This window comes from Pimephales promelas, chromosome 20 (genome assembly GCF_988280905.1).
Source record: "Pimephales promelas chromosome 20, fPimPro1.hap1.1, whole genome shotgun sequence".
Lineage (NCBI taxonomy): Eukaryota > Metazoa > Chordata > Actinopteri > Cypriniformes > Leuciscidae > Pimephales > Pimephales promelas.
Window position 1 is genome coordinate 30,259,279 of NC_142788.1, and position 14,627 is coordinate 30,273,905.

The following is a 14,627-nucleotide window of genomic DNA, read 5'->3' on the forward strand; positions in this document are numbered from 1 at the left end:
ATATATATATAAAGATTTTCTTTATCTAAATAGAAAACGTAGAAAGTACCGAGATATATATTGTATATCGCCATTTGACCAAAAAATATCGAGATATGATTTTTTGGCCATATCGCCCAGCCCTACGTTCAAATTCAAACGATACCCAACCCTAGTGCTGCTTTTGTGTGCGATTGGTTAACTAACGAGGTAATTAACAAAACGGCAGAAAAGAGACGAGCACCCAAAGCGTATTCAGAAAGCTCGTAATGCTAGATGTAAAAGTAGACGTTTGTTATCAGTGGACATTGACCGTGAGATGTGGATGGAACGAACGTGCGCCATCGGGCAGAAAGAATAGCGTGGTAAGAACCAATCAGCATGTTCAGCGTACAAGTCCCACCCCGAAAGTTCCTGAACTCTGAAAAAGTACCATCTCGCTAGCAGGGACTTTCTGGGGGGGGAATTTTTTACCAGGAACTTCATTTAGACCCTGGTTCCTGCGGTGTAAACACAGCGAGTACCACCCCAAAGTTCCTAGTTCCTGGGGAAAGTTCCTGCGGTGGAAACGCGGCTCATACAACCAATCACTCACAGTTCTCAGACCTAATTAAATGCCAAAAGCTTGATTAAAAAAAAAAGTATACATGCTTGATGAGGATTTTAAAGATAATGGCAATGGCAACACCTTCCAAAGTGCAGTTAGTAAATATAAGTTATATTAGTTAATGCACTGTGAAGTAACACGAACAAACAATGGAGAGCTGGATTTTTATTAACCAACACTGACAAAGATGAATAAATACTGCAACAAATGTATTGCTCATTTTTAGTTCATGTTAGTTAATACATTAACTAACTTTATTGTAAAGTGTTACCGATACATTTGCCGCCATCTGCTAATCCACTTTTCCCATTTGATTCTAGGGTTTGTCCTTCCAACTGACGAAAACCATGAAATCTGCTACTTACAGCACCTGAAAGAGATTTACATAATCAAGACGCAATGGAAGAGCCGTACAAAGATTCTGTAGCCGGAGACATGGCGAACCCCCAGGAGGAGGCCGCCAACACTGATGCAGTTGGGAAACTCGAAGGAGAAGCCACTCCAATTATTACAACCGAGACATGGAATGTCAGTTCTCCAACCATCACGAAACGATCCCTATCACCCCTGCTAACAATACAAGCCACCCCAGTGGTGACCCCGGCTGCTGAGTCTCCCAATGGCGTTGCCCTAAAGGTCGCTACAACTGTGCTTCAACCAATCTGCTTGGGAGAGAGTCCAATGATGTTGCCCATCCTTGCTGGTCCAGCTGCCTCTCAAGTTGGACAATCAGGGACAACTTCATATCTAATGACCAGTCAAGGTCCTGTATCCCTACCTCTGGTCTTGGAACAACAAGTCCTCCAACATTTGAATCCTCAATTACTTCAACAAACAGCAACTTGTCCTCTCCCTCTACAGAACAACATACTGTGCCAGAACCCTACCCTTGCTCTCGGACCACCTCCAGTCATTGACCAGAAAGGCTCGAATCCAGTGTTGGATACTAGTCTAATGACTCTTCTTCAGAACCCCAACTTTGCAGCAATCTTGCAGGACCTCTTCCCTGGCCAAGGGAACTCTTCGCCCAGTTGTCACCAAGCGTCTTCCCCGCAAGTAGACCTCGCCTCTGCGTTTCTGTCTCCTCCGCCTCTTACACACCCCTACATTTCTCCACTAGCCTCTCTGGTGCCTCCTGCAACCCTCCTCGTGCCCTATCCTGTTGTGATCCCTCTTCCAGTGCCTCTTCCAATCCCAGTGCCAATCCCCGTCCCGGTCTCAATGTGCAAGGACTCAAAGATTGAGGTAGACTCCTCTAAACCGGCTTGTACGTCGAGCAAAAGCACGCAGACGTCACCTAGTGACGTCTCCCCTCATTTGACATTAACCAACAGGGAAATGGCACTAGTCCAGCAACCCTTTCCCTCTTGCTCGTCCCCTGTAGCGACAGACGGAGAAGTGCTAGACTTATCCACAAGGGCGCCTCAACCGTCAACGCATGTTGATATTCCACAAGGGATCCAAGCGTTTCAGCAAGACAGTGTCCTTGATTTGTCTGTACCTAGTATAAGAAAGACATGCATCAAGTCTTGCAGCACGTACGGGCCAGAGCGGGAGAGTTTGTGCCACATTGGGGACGATGTTAGCAGTGGGGCTTTGGCTCTTGGGGTTCTTCGACCGGTTGATTGCACGCCGAAGCTAGATACCAAGTTGCTAAGTGGGTTAGCATCTCTAGAGTTCAGCAGACAGCACAAGTGGGTTGTGGATAGCGGTCATGGTAGCGCTATGGCTGAAGCCGTACATAACTCTGCGCTCAGCGGAAGCGGCAACATCGAGATCGTCAGCACGTCGCAGACTGCCAAAGTCATTGTGTCGGTCAAAGACGCCATGCCTGCCATATTCTGCAGCAAGCTAAAAGGATTATCAGGCGTCTCTACTAAGAACTTTTCCATTAAACGTGACTCAAGTCAGGGGGGATTCGCAACACTGCCCAGGATCCCAGGGGATCAGCGAGGAGAATCAAGTGACCCGCTCAAAAAGATCTCCAAAAACAGAGGTATCAAACTGAAGAAAGTAAGCTCCCAGGAGATTCATATACTCCCCATAAAGAAGCAGCGACTGGCAGCGTTTCTACCCAGAAAATAACACACGCTCTTGCGTTCAGAGTGAGACGGGAAAACCAAGGACATGGGCAAAGAAACGGCTACTGTGAAAATAATTGGTCTGAGAAATTTAACCAGGGTATGATGATGCTAAATGCATTCCTGGCAGAAACAAGGCCTAAAGCTTGTTTTCCAAGCTGTCCGTATGATTTAGACTGATGCAGGCTGCCTCTGGCCTGACGTTTGGCATTTAGGCCATTCATTATAAAGCATTCAGCTCAAGTCTACAGGATAACGCTCCAAGTTAAAGCAGAAGCAATCTGAACAGGCCAAACTGCACTACTACTGATATCCTTTAGCATTTGCAGCATTAATGCCATCAGCAGAATCGTTTCCCTTCCTATGCATTTTGATTTTGGTCACACGTCCTCATGAATGATTCATCACACTTAATCTGCATTGCCATTAATATGCATGAGGTCTGTTTTGAAACCTGGCCAGCTGTCAGCGAGAAACACATCGCTGACAAATTCTCCTCTTGCTAATATGCCGAACTCTTGTTCTCCCGTCGCTGTTTACACTTGGAGTGCAAGACGTTTCCCATTTTTGGTCCTAATGAACTGTAGAAGGGGAACCGTGACCTTTTGCTTCCCTAATCACTGTATTAATCAGTGGGGCATTGGAGCGGAGGATCCTCTTTGAAGAACAGGAGGGCTAAGCAGTTAGCATGGCAGCCTCATAATGACTTGGCAAAGCGCAGACCTCGGTTTCATTAAATCTGATGATTGGAGGAAATGGTTGTCAGTAGCAACAAAGCGTAGTTTTCATCATCCTCCCTTTGGGGGGCCAGAAAAGCTCCCCCCACCCGCCCCCAATCAAATTAAAACTAAATAATCATCAGGGGTTCGTCCCTAAACACAACAAATCTGAGTGAAATGGCTTATTAATGCTTTTTTTATGGCCGTGGGTTCAACTCCAAGTCATTTTTTTAGATTATTGTTCGCCAGCTGTGTGAACACACACACACAAGGAGAGTTTAAGTTTTAACAGTGTACGGATTTTAACGCTCTTTATGACCATACCTACAGTGTTTTGGATGGTGAACTGCCTAAAATGAACCGCAAGAGTTTAAAACGAAATCCCTTCATTTTCTCAGTCTTTATCCGTGTTACTAGACTCATCCGTGTATGTTATTCCACGTGTTTTGTAATCTTTCATGACTTTTATTGTCTTTCTGGGTGATGTCAGCAAGGTTGCACAAGCAATAGGTTAACATTATGGCTATTCAGCCATTGTTTTAAACTGCTCTTAATTGTAGATAATGCAGCAATTTAAAGCCAAGTGACATTACTGGAATACAGTTTACCGCAATAATAGAAAAATTAACATTTGAATATGGGGCGATGCCTCGACCTTCAGTCCCAGTCAAAAGCCCTCTTCAAAAGTGTGTGTTGGTAATATTTACAATCAGGGCCGGCTTCATTCTCACTCTTTTCTAAGGGATAAGATCAAGTGCCATACATACTACATTAACTTTTTATCTTTTATCAAATAAAAAAAAAATAATGGATTGTGGTAGCTGCTTCATGGCACTAAAATCTGTATTATTGTAGCTTTCATGTGGTTGTGATGTGTTGAGTTTGATTGATAGCGTGAGGGTGTGTGTCGCACCGCAGGTTTCCACCCTCTCATTAACCTTCTGATCGTCCCAGCCAGTTTAGAAATCAACTTATTAAAACAGTTGACAGACACCAGATCACAAACTGAATACTGAATCAGACAGATTATCCCCATGAGCATGTCATAACGAGAGAATCGAGAGAAATAAACCTTTTTATTGGAGATTTTTGCATTGTGACATTATTATTTGTGACGAATGCTTTACAAGTTAAATATCGACATTTTGTGCATTACAATAATGAGAATTTGGATGGGAAAATGCCTGGTGTTTATGAAAATAATACCACAATGCAAAAAAAAAAAAAAATTTCTTTAAGCAAAATTGAATGCATTATTTCAGATAATAATACCACAATGCAAAAAAAAAAATATATATATTTTTAGATTATTTCAGATAATTTTGGGGTGCAATATGACCTCTCGACAATTCACCCAAAATATCCAACATGAGTGAACTTAATAAATCATATATTATTCTAAAGCGAACGTGTTGCAAACATACGGTGTGCATTTCAAATAATTAACTGCAAACTTTTAAACGCAGACGAACATCTGTCAGATGTAAGAGCATCTCCACAGCGAAATAATCTTGATCTTGGGCTACGGCCAAACCAAGATGAGTCTAATTTGGTCACAGATGAAGATTTAAGTGGCAATATAATGGATTGGCTCAGATGAGACTTTCCTTCAGGCCATCGAAATGAGATCGAGACACTCCCTCAGAATAGTCCATAGAAAAAAGGAAAGATAAACGACAATAATGAGCCAGGGTTGATTTTGACATGTCAGTATGAAATGTGCTGACTCGTGTTTGTTTATTGGAGAGTTCAGGAAACGGTTTCATGTTGAACGTCAGTGGCGGATTTCCTCTATTTTCACACAGTTCACTCAAGTATTGCTTTATACAATTAATATAGGGCTGTGCAAAAATTAATTGCGATTAATCGCATCCAAAATAAAAGTCTGTGTTTACATAATATATTTGTGTGTGCTGTATATAATTATTTTGTATATATAAATACACACACATGCATGTATATATTTAGGAAAACGTGTTATTCATAAATAAAATATGTATATTTATATAATATAGATTATGTATTTATATATATATATATATATATACAGAATTTAAACGCAAATAATTCTTAAATATATACATGCATGCATAGGTATTTATATATACAAAATAATTATATACAGCACACACAAATATATTATGTAAACACAGACTTTTATTTTGGATGCGATTAATCGCAATTAATTTTTGCACAGCCCTAAATTAATACTATACATTTGACGAGCTGCTGTGCAATTGACCTTGTTTTTTCTCTGTCTATACTGAAGTGTGTGTGTGTGTGTGTGTGTGTGTTAACTGTAAAGCCTTAAATCATTTCCCGGCCGGCATGTGATATATTTTCACTCTTCCCAGATCTACACTAAATAAAAAAACAATCACCATCAGCATGAGTACGAGAAGTTTATGAATAAATCATGACTGTTTCTATGATGTGAATTAATTTGTGTCAGATGACCCTCCAAATCTTTTATAAGTACTGAAATTTTAAGTATTGAATGTGTGTTTGTTTGTGTTTGTTTTTTACCATGAACAACTTTTGTAAATAACTGAATGAAAAAAAAGAAGAGAGTCTGGTGATGTTTTAAATTATTTATTTATTATTTGTATCATTTAAAATGTTGAAAATGTGTATGTGACGAATGCATTAGCTTTAAAAATTTCATGATTAAAAACGTCTCTGGTATCAAGAGCAAAGCTTGCTTGTTTTTGTTTTTTTCAGTTTTCGAACATTTTATGACAAGTATTGATATTCAATCATTTGCTTAATCTATATGGCACGACGTTACGAATACATTTGATGTTTTTTTTTTTTTTACAAAAAAATGAAAAGTCCAACAAAGAAACGGAATAGTCTAAACAATCACATTCACAACTAACTAGAAATGCTACGATACAAAAGATGGGGAAAAACCTGAGAAGTCTCAAAGTAAAGCAAGGCAGTTTTTAAAATGGACATTTCCTCCCGGTAAAAAGCGCTGGAAGGCAGTTCAAGATATATTCAACAACCAATCCGTGACGTATCGTCACATTTCCCACCTCCATATACAACGTGTTTAGCTTAAAATATTTCTTCTCTACAAAATGTACATTCCTGTTGCTGAGTTTTATGGTTAAACCCATAATACGCCGTCTGATCTATCAATGCAAGTGATAAAATATCAACATAAAGACTGGAACACACCAGCATTCACATTACATCAAACTCCCACTATTTTAGTGATATTTCAAATAGTTCAATGACACCTACAGCAGTGATGTGGCGTCTGTTGAGTACTGTCCTCCAGCAGGCGTAGATGTCCGGTTTCAACATCGAACACTTCGTAACACACACATCAACCCCAAGATAAGAGCTCGACGTGAAGGCCTCGGAGAAACATCCAGTTTCTGTAACAAAACTGACGCCAAGTCAAACAAAACGCTCTGGAGCACGTCGACACTCGTGACACTGAACGATTCTCCCGTCCTTCACTTCTTTAAAGAGACATGGAGGACTGGAAAACAAGTAGCGATAGAAGAGAAATACAGCAGACGGAGAACTAGAACGATCATTTATAATCTATGCAGTTCACTGATGTAGTGGGCTATACATTAAAGATTTATGCATTCGAAACGCATATACAATTTCCATTCATTTGGCTCGCGCAGCTTTATGTGGAAGCTTGTTTCTGCCACAGAATGAGAAATAAAAAAAGGAAATAAATAAAGTCTTTATAATTGCGTTATAAAGTCAGAATTGTGAGATATAAACTATTCTGATGAAAAAAGTTAGTCTTTTTTCACAATTTCGACTTTATATCTCACAGTTCTGAGAAAAGATGTCAGAATCTCAAGATATATTATTTATAAAGTCAGAATTGTGAGATGAAGTCTCAATTCTGTCTTTTTTTCTTGCAATTGCGACATCTCTCACAATTGCGACTATTTTTCATAATTGCGACTTTATATCTCACAATAGCGACTTTTTTTCATAATTGCGACTTTATATCTCACAATTGCGACTTTATTTTTCATAATTGCGACTTTATCTCACAACTGCGACTTTATTTTTCATAATTGCGACTTTATATCTCACAATTGTGACTATTTTTCAAAACTGCGACTTTATATCTCACAATTGTGACTATTTTTCAAAATTGCGACTTTATATCTCACAATTGTGACTATTTTTCAAAACTGCGACTTTATATCTCACAATTGTGACTATTTTTCAAAATTGCGACTTTATATCTCACAATAGCGACTTTATTTTTCATAATTGCAGCTATCTCACAATTGCGACTTTATTTTTCATAATTGCGACTTTATCTCACAATTGCGACTTTATTTTTCATAATTGCGACTTTATCTCACAATTGTGACTATTTTTCATAATTGCGACTTTATATCTCACAATTGTGACTATTTTTCAAAATTGCGACTTTATATTTCACAATAGCGACTTTATTTTTCATAATTGCGGCTATCTCACAATTGCGACTTTATTTTTCATAATTGCGACTTTATCTCACAATTGCGACTTTATTTTTCTTAATTGTGACTATCTCGCAATTGTGACTATTTTTCATAATTGCGACTATATCTCACAATAGCGACTTTATTTTTCATAATTGCGACTTTCTCACAATTGCGAGTTTATTTGTCATAATTGTGACTTTATATCTCGCAATTGTGACTTTATTTTTCATAATTGCGACTTTATCACAATTGTGACTATTTTTCACAATTGCGACTTTATATCTCACAATTGTGAGATAAAAAGTCGCAATTATTTTTTTAATATTTTTTATTCAGTGGCGGACAGAAGCCTCCATAGCTTTAACATAAACTGATAAATCTGTATATTTAGTCAGTCATACATTAATAAAACAGCTCAGATTTCTGTATTAACAATTTTTAAATACACAATAACCATATTCATCATCAACATCTCCAAGTTGTCTCAATTGAATATTGCTTATTCCACAACCGGACATATTTGAAACATTTTAGACTTTTTAACTGGATACATTTTTCACACTTATGCAAATTTTAAGTTTAAAAACTGTCGAAATGGATGGAAATTATACATACAATTTAATCACATAGATCTTAAATTTAGGCCTGAATATTGTACTGGTGTGATTTACTACTTTGAGAACGTTATTCCACAATTGTGTTTAGATGTGTGGAGTGAAAACTATGTGAATTTACACTCTTAACTTTCATTTATGACCAAATATGTTGCGAAGGAAACCCTTTTCATTGATCACAGACACATTGTTAGGGTTTCCTCAATCTTTCTGCCATCATTTACTCACCGACTGTATGAAAACGAGCAGCATGAACATTCTGCAAAACGTCTTTTTTTTTGCGTTCGACGGAAGAAATAAAAATCACACGGATTTGATGACATACCTTTTACCGTGAGATCGCGGAAACATGACGTGTGTATCTCGTGTTTGTTTGACGCCAACTAAACACACAAACAAGACTTGCAAAGTGTTCAGTGGCACCTGTGAACTTGTAGGACGTCACAGGGAGGTAGAGCGATTAATCAGACTTAAAAAACGGCCGTTATCGATGAGATAATCGTCCCGTAAAGCCTCGGCATCTTTGGGGAGACGAGATCACAGGAAGTAAGAACTGACTTCCTGTTGGTTCCTGACGAGGAGGTTCGAGGTTCGTTCCCAGAGAGCGGCACTAGTGTTCCTCAGGCTGAACATGAACGTCCAGGAGAGATGGTGTGTGTGTGTGTTTATGGAGAGACGAGCGAGCGGCACACAGTGATTTCCCATCAGCCCCCTCTGTAGCAGCGTGTGTGTGTGTGTGTGTGTGTGTGTGTGTGAGTGTGTTTCACTGCTTCCCCTGCTTGAGTCTCTCGATGTGATGGCAGAGTTTGAGCGCTGGTCCCAGTTTCAGACCCATGTACTTCATCACCATGTCGCTGCGCAGTAACATCAGCGCTTTACCGTCGATCTCCTGCAGAGAGAAACATGATGATGTCACAACCAGTGGCGGCCAATCAGAGCTCACGATTTATGTGACACAACCTGATCCTTTAAAAAAAATGACATTACAGATCTGTATGATTTGATTAATTCTGCAGAGCAAGATGGAAGATATTTTGAATCTAAACAACATTGGACCCCATTGACTTACATTGAATTTTTTGGCACCTCACGATCCGATTCTCAACAACTTTATATAACTATTATCATTCTTCGATCTAATTAAACCATACGAATACGCAGAAATGACTTCAGATTAGATTTATAAATAAGCGTGTTGAACTTCGTCTCCTGTGCATTGCTCTTTAACGGCAGCAGCGGAGAGGTGTGTGTGTGAGCGGCGCCCTCTCCTGTACAGGAGTGAGCCTGCATCTCCCTCAGCCTGAGGCTTGAGGTGTGTGAGGGCCGTAACATTTGCCAGAAATAGACATTATTCGTGGTTATTAAAAAACAAACAGACAAGCAAAAACGCAAAAGTAATGTAACGCATAAAAAGTCACAAGTAACACAATATTGCAACGCATTACTTTAAGAGTAACTTTCCCCAACTCTGTTTATAACACACACACACACACACACACACACACACACTGTGTGGAAGAGAATATTGGAGAAAGCATACGGCACGCATAACTCCAGCGTTCTCAGATCAGCTGATTTAGTAGCGCTGTTACGTCTCTCACAGCGGTGAGTCTGTCCAGATGGGGTGTGTGTGTGTGTCTCTGTGCCTGTCTTTATGTCTGTATGCGTGTCTCTGTAAATGTATGTGTGTGTGTGTGTGTGTATTTTCTGTCTCTGTCTGTATGTGTCTCTCAGTTTCTGTCTGAGCAAGAAGAGAGATGATTCTGTGTGTGTGTGTGTGTGTGTGTGTGTCTTGCCGGTGAAGTCTAAACACAGATGATTCATGTTCCCGCTCTCCTCCTCCTCCTCCTCCTGTGTGACTGATTTAGAGTCAGATGTAAAGTGTGTGTGTGTGTGTGTGATTCACTGACGTGTTTTCTGAAGAGCTCGGCGTGCGGGGCGAGGGCCGTGGGGTCCGCGTCACACACAAACTGCATCACTTCCTCTATGGACCAGGAGGACGGGCTCCTGCCGGGGGTTCTGGGAAGGTCTCGCTCCGCCGCCTCGGGGCCCGTGGTCGAGCTCGCTGCTGGAGACAGGGAACACGCGCGTGATCAGCAGTGTGTGCTCCGCGAGAGCAGCGCTAGTTCATTCGCTAACGGCGTCGCATGACATACCACAAAAGTACTTATTTTAAAATTAATTATTTGCGTTTCATCTACTCATAACCATCCTCTAGCAAACCCCGGATCAGAAGATTCACACACAGAAACGCTCACCCTCCACGCGCCTGTGTGTGTGTGTGGGGGGGGGCGGGTTGGAGGCCTGTCGCCGTAGAGGGGGCCTGTTGCCATGGTAATACGGGCTGCTGGGTGCCGGTTGGTATTCGGAGGTGCTTCTCAGGGTTTGTGGGCGGGGCGTCATGGAGTTGGAGGCGGAGTCCATGAAGCGCTGCTCCTTCATTAACCCGTTCTCCTCTGGAGGATGAGTCTCGGCTGCACACACACACACACACACACACACACGCATACTCCTCATAAATCAATAGAAATTCAGTTTTCAATAAACTATTGAATACAGAGCTTTCACCGAATTAAAATAGCAATCAATCAACTCCGGCGCAAACCAAACGATAAGTCGAACCACGAACACCGTTCATCCAGTTCAGCTCACTTAGTTAGCACAGCGTTCGTGGTTTGATTAGTCGGGACTGTTTTCCCAAGATGGCTCCTGTTTGTATACACGATGTGAACTGTCTTTATAAAATATCTTCTTATTAAACGGTCTGTACACTTACAAAGTTCTCAATGCTTCGTTTTGCATGTGTGGACCCTCATTATGTTACTGTGATAGTGTGGGGATATTTTGAGCCTTGTTAGTGGTGTAAACTAGCGATTTCTGTTTACTTATTATATGCCCCCATATACTAGCGTTATAATCGAAACAGTTTTTTTATAGAGATAAAACTCTTTACATTCGATGATCATGAAAACAAATCTCAGAGAACGGTCGACTAGCTACCAATGTGTTATTAGACCAAAGGTTCATTTTGCGCCGGAGTTCTCCTTAAACACACTCCACACGCCCAAAGCACATATATTACACATTATAAGGTCTTTACCTTTTTTGTCTGTTTTTTTTGTTGTTGTTTTTTTGTCAATGTGTTTTTTGTAAAAATTTCTGTATGTATTCTTGCAATTTTGTTTTTGTTAGTGTGTGTGTGTTAAGTGGTGTACCTTCCGAGGGGTGTGTGTCTGTGTGAAGAAGTTTCGGGGAGAGAGGAGCGCAGTACGGTGGAGACTCTCTGGAGATCCTCTTCACCGCCCTGATCAGAGACGGCCCGTCCGACAGAAGCTCCTCCTTCACTGTACGTTCACACACACACACACACAACATGACCAACTGCACACAGATTTGCTTCCCCCGGTCAGCATTTTCACCGGACATGCGTTCTCCTCCCACACAAAAACAGAATTTCAAACCAAATGTGTAAAATTCCACGAAATTCCACGTTAACACTAGATTGCGCAATTCCGTCTGCGATTACGTGATCGCGGAAATCATAAGGCCCTACAGACAGATCGCTCAGTAAAAGCCGCTCGTGAACCGATCGTCTCTTCCTCCGAGCAGAGCCCGTTTATTACGGAGAGCCTTGGCACTTCCTATTAGCCCCGTTGTGTGTCATCTTGGCTGCAGTTCCATTAGAATTCCACTGGGGGTGATCACGGGCGAGAGCAGAATGAATGGGAGTCTATGGGGCTAAACGGCTAAAAGTGTCTCTTTCACCTGCTTGTCGTTAAATCAAAATAGATGTTATTGTTGATTCCGCAAGTTCAATATACTGTAGATTATAGGCCAAAAGTCGAATAAACGAGTACTTATGTCCTTTTGATTTCTTACAGGTTAGGCCATTGTTGACCGGAAACACGCTAGCATTCTGCTATTGTGTGACATCATCACATTTTTGAACAGATTTTTAGAACAGATAAGTGAAGTTAAAAATGCAGTGTATTTTCTTAGCTCTCCCTTTTGAATGCAACTTTCAAATTACTTGACAAAAAATTACATCCTGAGAAAAGTGGATTTCTGGGGTGAAACCCCATTGACTCCCATTCATTCTGCACTCGAGCGCCCCCTCATGGACAGAGACGCGTTACTGCAGCCAGTCCACAACCCGGAAGTAACCAGACAGTGCCAATTCTCTTCAATTAGACATTCTCTGCTCCGAGTTCATTTATAGCATCAAATAAACATGAATGAACGTAGTTTCAGCCGCGGAAAGACGTCAGTCCACCGTTTCTCAAGTTCAAATCCTCCCACGTTAATCTACTAACTCTCCTGACTGGTTTGTCGGACAAAAATGTTGATTGGTCAGATCGCTTGTCAATCAAACTCCCCGCGAAGGGTCAATTGAAAATGAAACTTGGCAACATACAGTATCACACAGAGCAAAACAAAAACACTTTCTAACTAAAATAACGCCGTAGAGAGAGAAGTGTGTGAACTCAGCATGTTTCAGCAAACATGGCTTTATGGAGTGTAAAAGTTGCATATACAGCGTGACAAGGAGACAGAGGTGGTGTGTGTACCTGATTTGGCGCGCTCATAGTTGCGGTGTGGACTGAACGGTTGACTGCTGAACAGATTATCACACTGCAGATGTCGACACACCAGTTCCAGGAAGCGTAACACACACCCGGCGCTGGACGCTGGCGGCAGCTTCACCAACCGCGTCCCACCATCTGTCCGGACTAGACACACACACACAAACAGTACGTCATGACTGGGAGCATGAACAAGTCCATCCAGTCAGAGATATTCTCTATATCTGTAGCTGCGTTTTTCCATTACCCTTCAAATTGCGGAAATTGAAAATATGCTCAATGGAAACACGTTAATTTCGCAAAAACTCCCATATACCGCAAAATAAAAGCCCCTGGTGTCATTTAAAGCCCTTTGAAGCTGCACTGAAACTCTCTTTTGGACCTTGAACCGTTTGGACCCCATTGAAGTCCATTATATGGAGAAAATCCTGGAACGTTTTCATCAAAAACCCTAATTTCTTTTCGACTGAAGAAAGAAAGACATGGACATCTTGGAGAGAGGGAAAAAATAAAGTTTTAGTCGCATAATATCGATTAATGAAAATGCGGTCATTTCGGGGCTATTTATCGACATTTCAGGGCTAATTATCGACATTTAGGGGCTATTTACACGATGCGATGATAAATGCTATGATATGGGCTCTTTAAAGCTCTTTTTTTAAATGCTATGATAGGGGCTCTTTAAAGCTGCTCGTGAACCGATCATCTCTTCCTCCGAGTTCATTTATAGCATCAAATAAACATGAATGAACATCAGAAGGAATGTTGTTTTAGCCGCGGAAAGACGTCAGTCCACCGTTTCTCAAGTTCAAATCCTCCCACGTTAATCTACTAACTCTCCTGACTGGTTTGTCAGACAAAAATGTTGATTGGTCAGATCGCTTGTCAATCAAACTCCCCGCGAAGGGTCAATTGAAAATGAAACTTGGCAACGTGCAGTGTTACGTTTTGAAAATGGGTTTCAAAGTGCAAGACGATGATGTCATGCACATGCGTATTACGTGTTCAGTCTATAGTGTTTCATCGCCATCTACTGGCCTGGCAGCAGAATACATGGTTTTTAGTTGTTTTCGCGGATCCGTGGGATCGTTTTGACGAACGGTGACGTCCGTACTCGGAAAACTCAAAGGAAAACTATTTTAAGCATATCGTTGTGGTGTTAAACGTACCCTAAGAAAATAACGCAATAGTTTTGCGCAAATCTGTAATGTAAACGCGGCTAGTGTCACGTGTCACGTGGTTACCTCTGACCACCTCTCCTCCGCCCCCTTGGCTCTGAAGGCATCCCAGAAGCACTTTGGGTTGGTACGCGCAATCCAGACAGGCCTGAACCGTCTTCTGCAGAACCAGATTCACTGCCTCGGGCCCGAAGTGATCCGGCAGTCTCTGAACCTGCTTACGGTCCAGATGCGGCCCGCAGTTCCCGTGCTTCTTCACGTACACGCACACTGATGGACACGGACAGGACATGCGCGTGTAAACACTACTGTACTGAAACATTCAGATCTACTGGGTTAAAGCTTTATTAACCTCACCTCACCATGCTGACACCATATGGTTACTCTGGTTAGTAACAATATATCATGT

The 14,627-nt window shown here is 41.2% G+C and overlaps 2 protein-coding genes across 3 annotated transcripts in view; one reads left to right on the top strand and one right to left on the bottom strand.

The window, feature by feature from the left end:
• Nucleotides 1-6,198, top strand: part of rai2 (retinoic acid induced 2) — an 18,822-nt gene extending 12,624 nt beyond the window's left edge. Inside the window, exon 2 of the mRNA XM_039660850.2 lies at nucleotides 907-6,198. Coding sequence (XP_039516784.2) covers nucleotides 986-2,671 — 1,686 coding nt within the window. The 5' untranslated portion in view covers nucleotides 907-985 and the 3' untranslated portion in view covers nucleotides 2,672-6,198. The remainder of the gene's footprint in view (nucleotides 1-906) is intronic.
• The window catches only part of LOC120471192 (sex comb on midleg-like protein 2), a 27,006-nt gene continuing 18,514 nt past the window's right edge, over nucleotides 6,136-14,627 (bottom strand). The window contains exons 10-15 of one of the 2 annotated variants that reach the window (XM_039660956.2): nucleotides 14,285-14,488; nucleotides 13,026-13,187; nucleotides 11,673-11,801; nucleotides 10,716-10,931; nucleotides 10,368-10,522; nucleotides 6,136-9,346 (exon numbers count right to left, since the gene is read on the bottom strand). In XM_039660956.2, coding sequence (XP_039516890.2) covers nucleotides 9,221-9,346; nucleotides 10,368-10,522; nucleotides 10,716-10,931; nucleotides 11,673-11,801; nucleotides 13,026-13,187; nucleotides 14,285-14,488 — 992 coding nt within the window. In that variant the 3' untranslated portion in view covers nucleotides 6,136-9,220. Of the gene's footprint in view, nucleotides 9,347-10,367; nucleotides 10,526-10,715; nucleotides 10,932-11,672; nucleotides 11,802-13,025; nucleotides 13,188-14,284; nucleotides 14,489-14,627 lie in introns of both variants that reach the window. The other variant, XM_039660955.2, reaches the window with a different exon arrangement.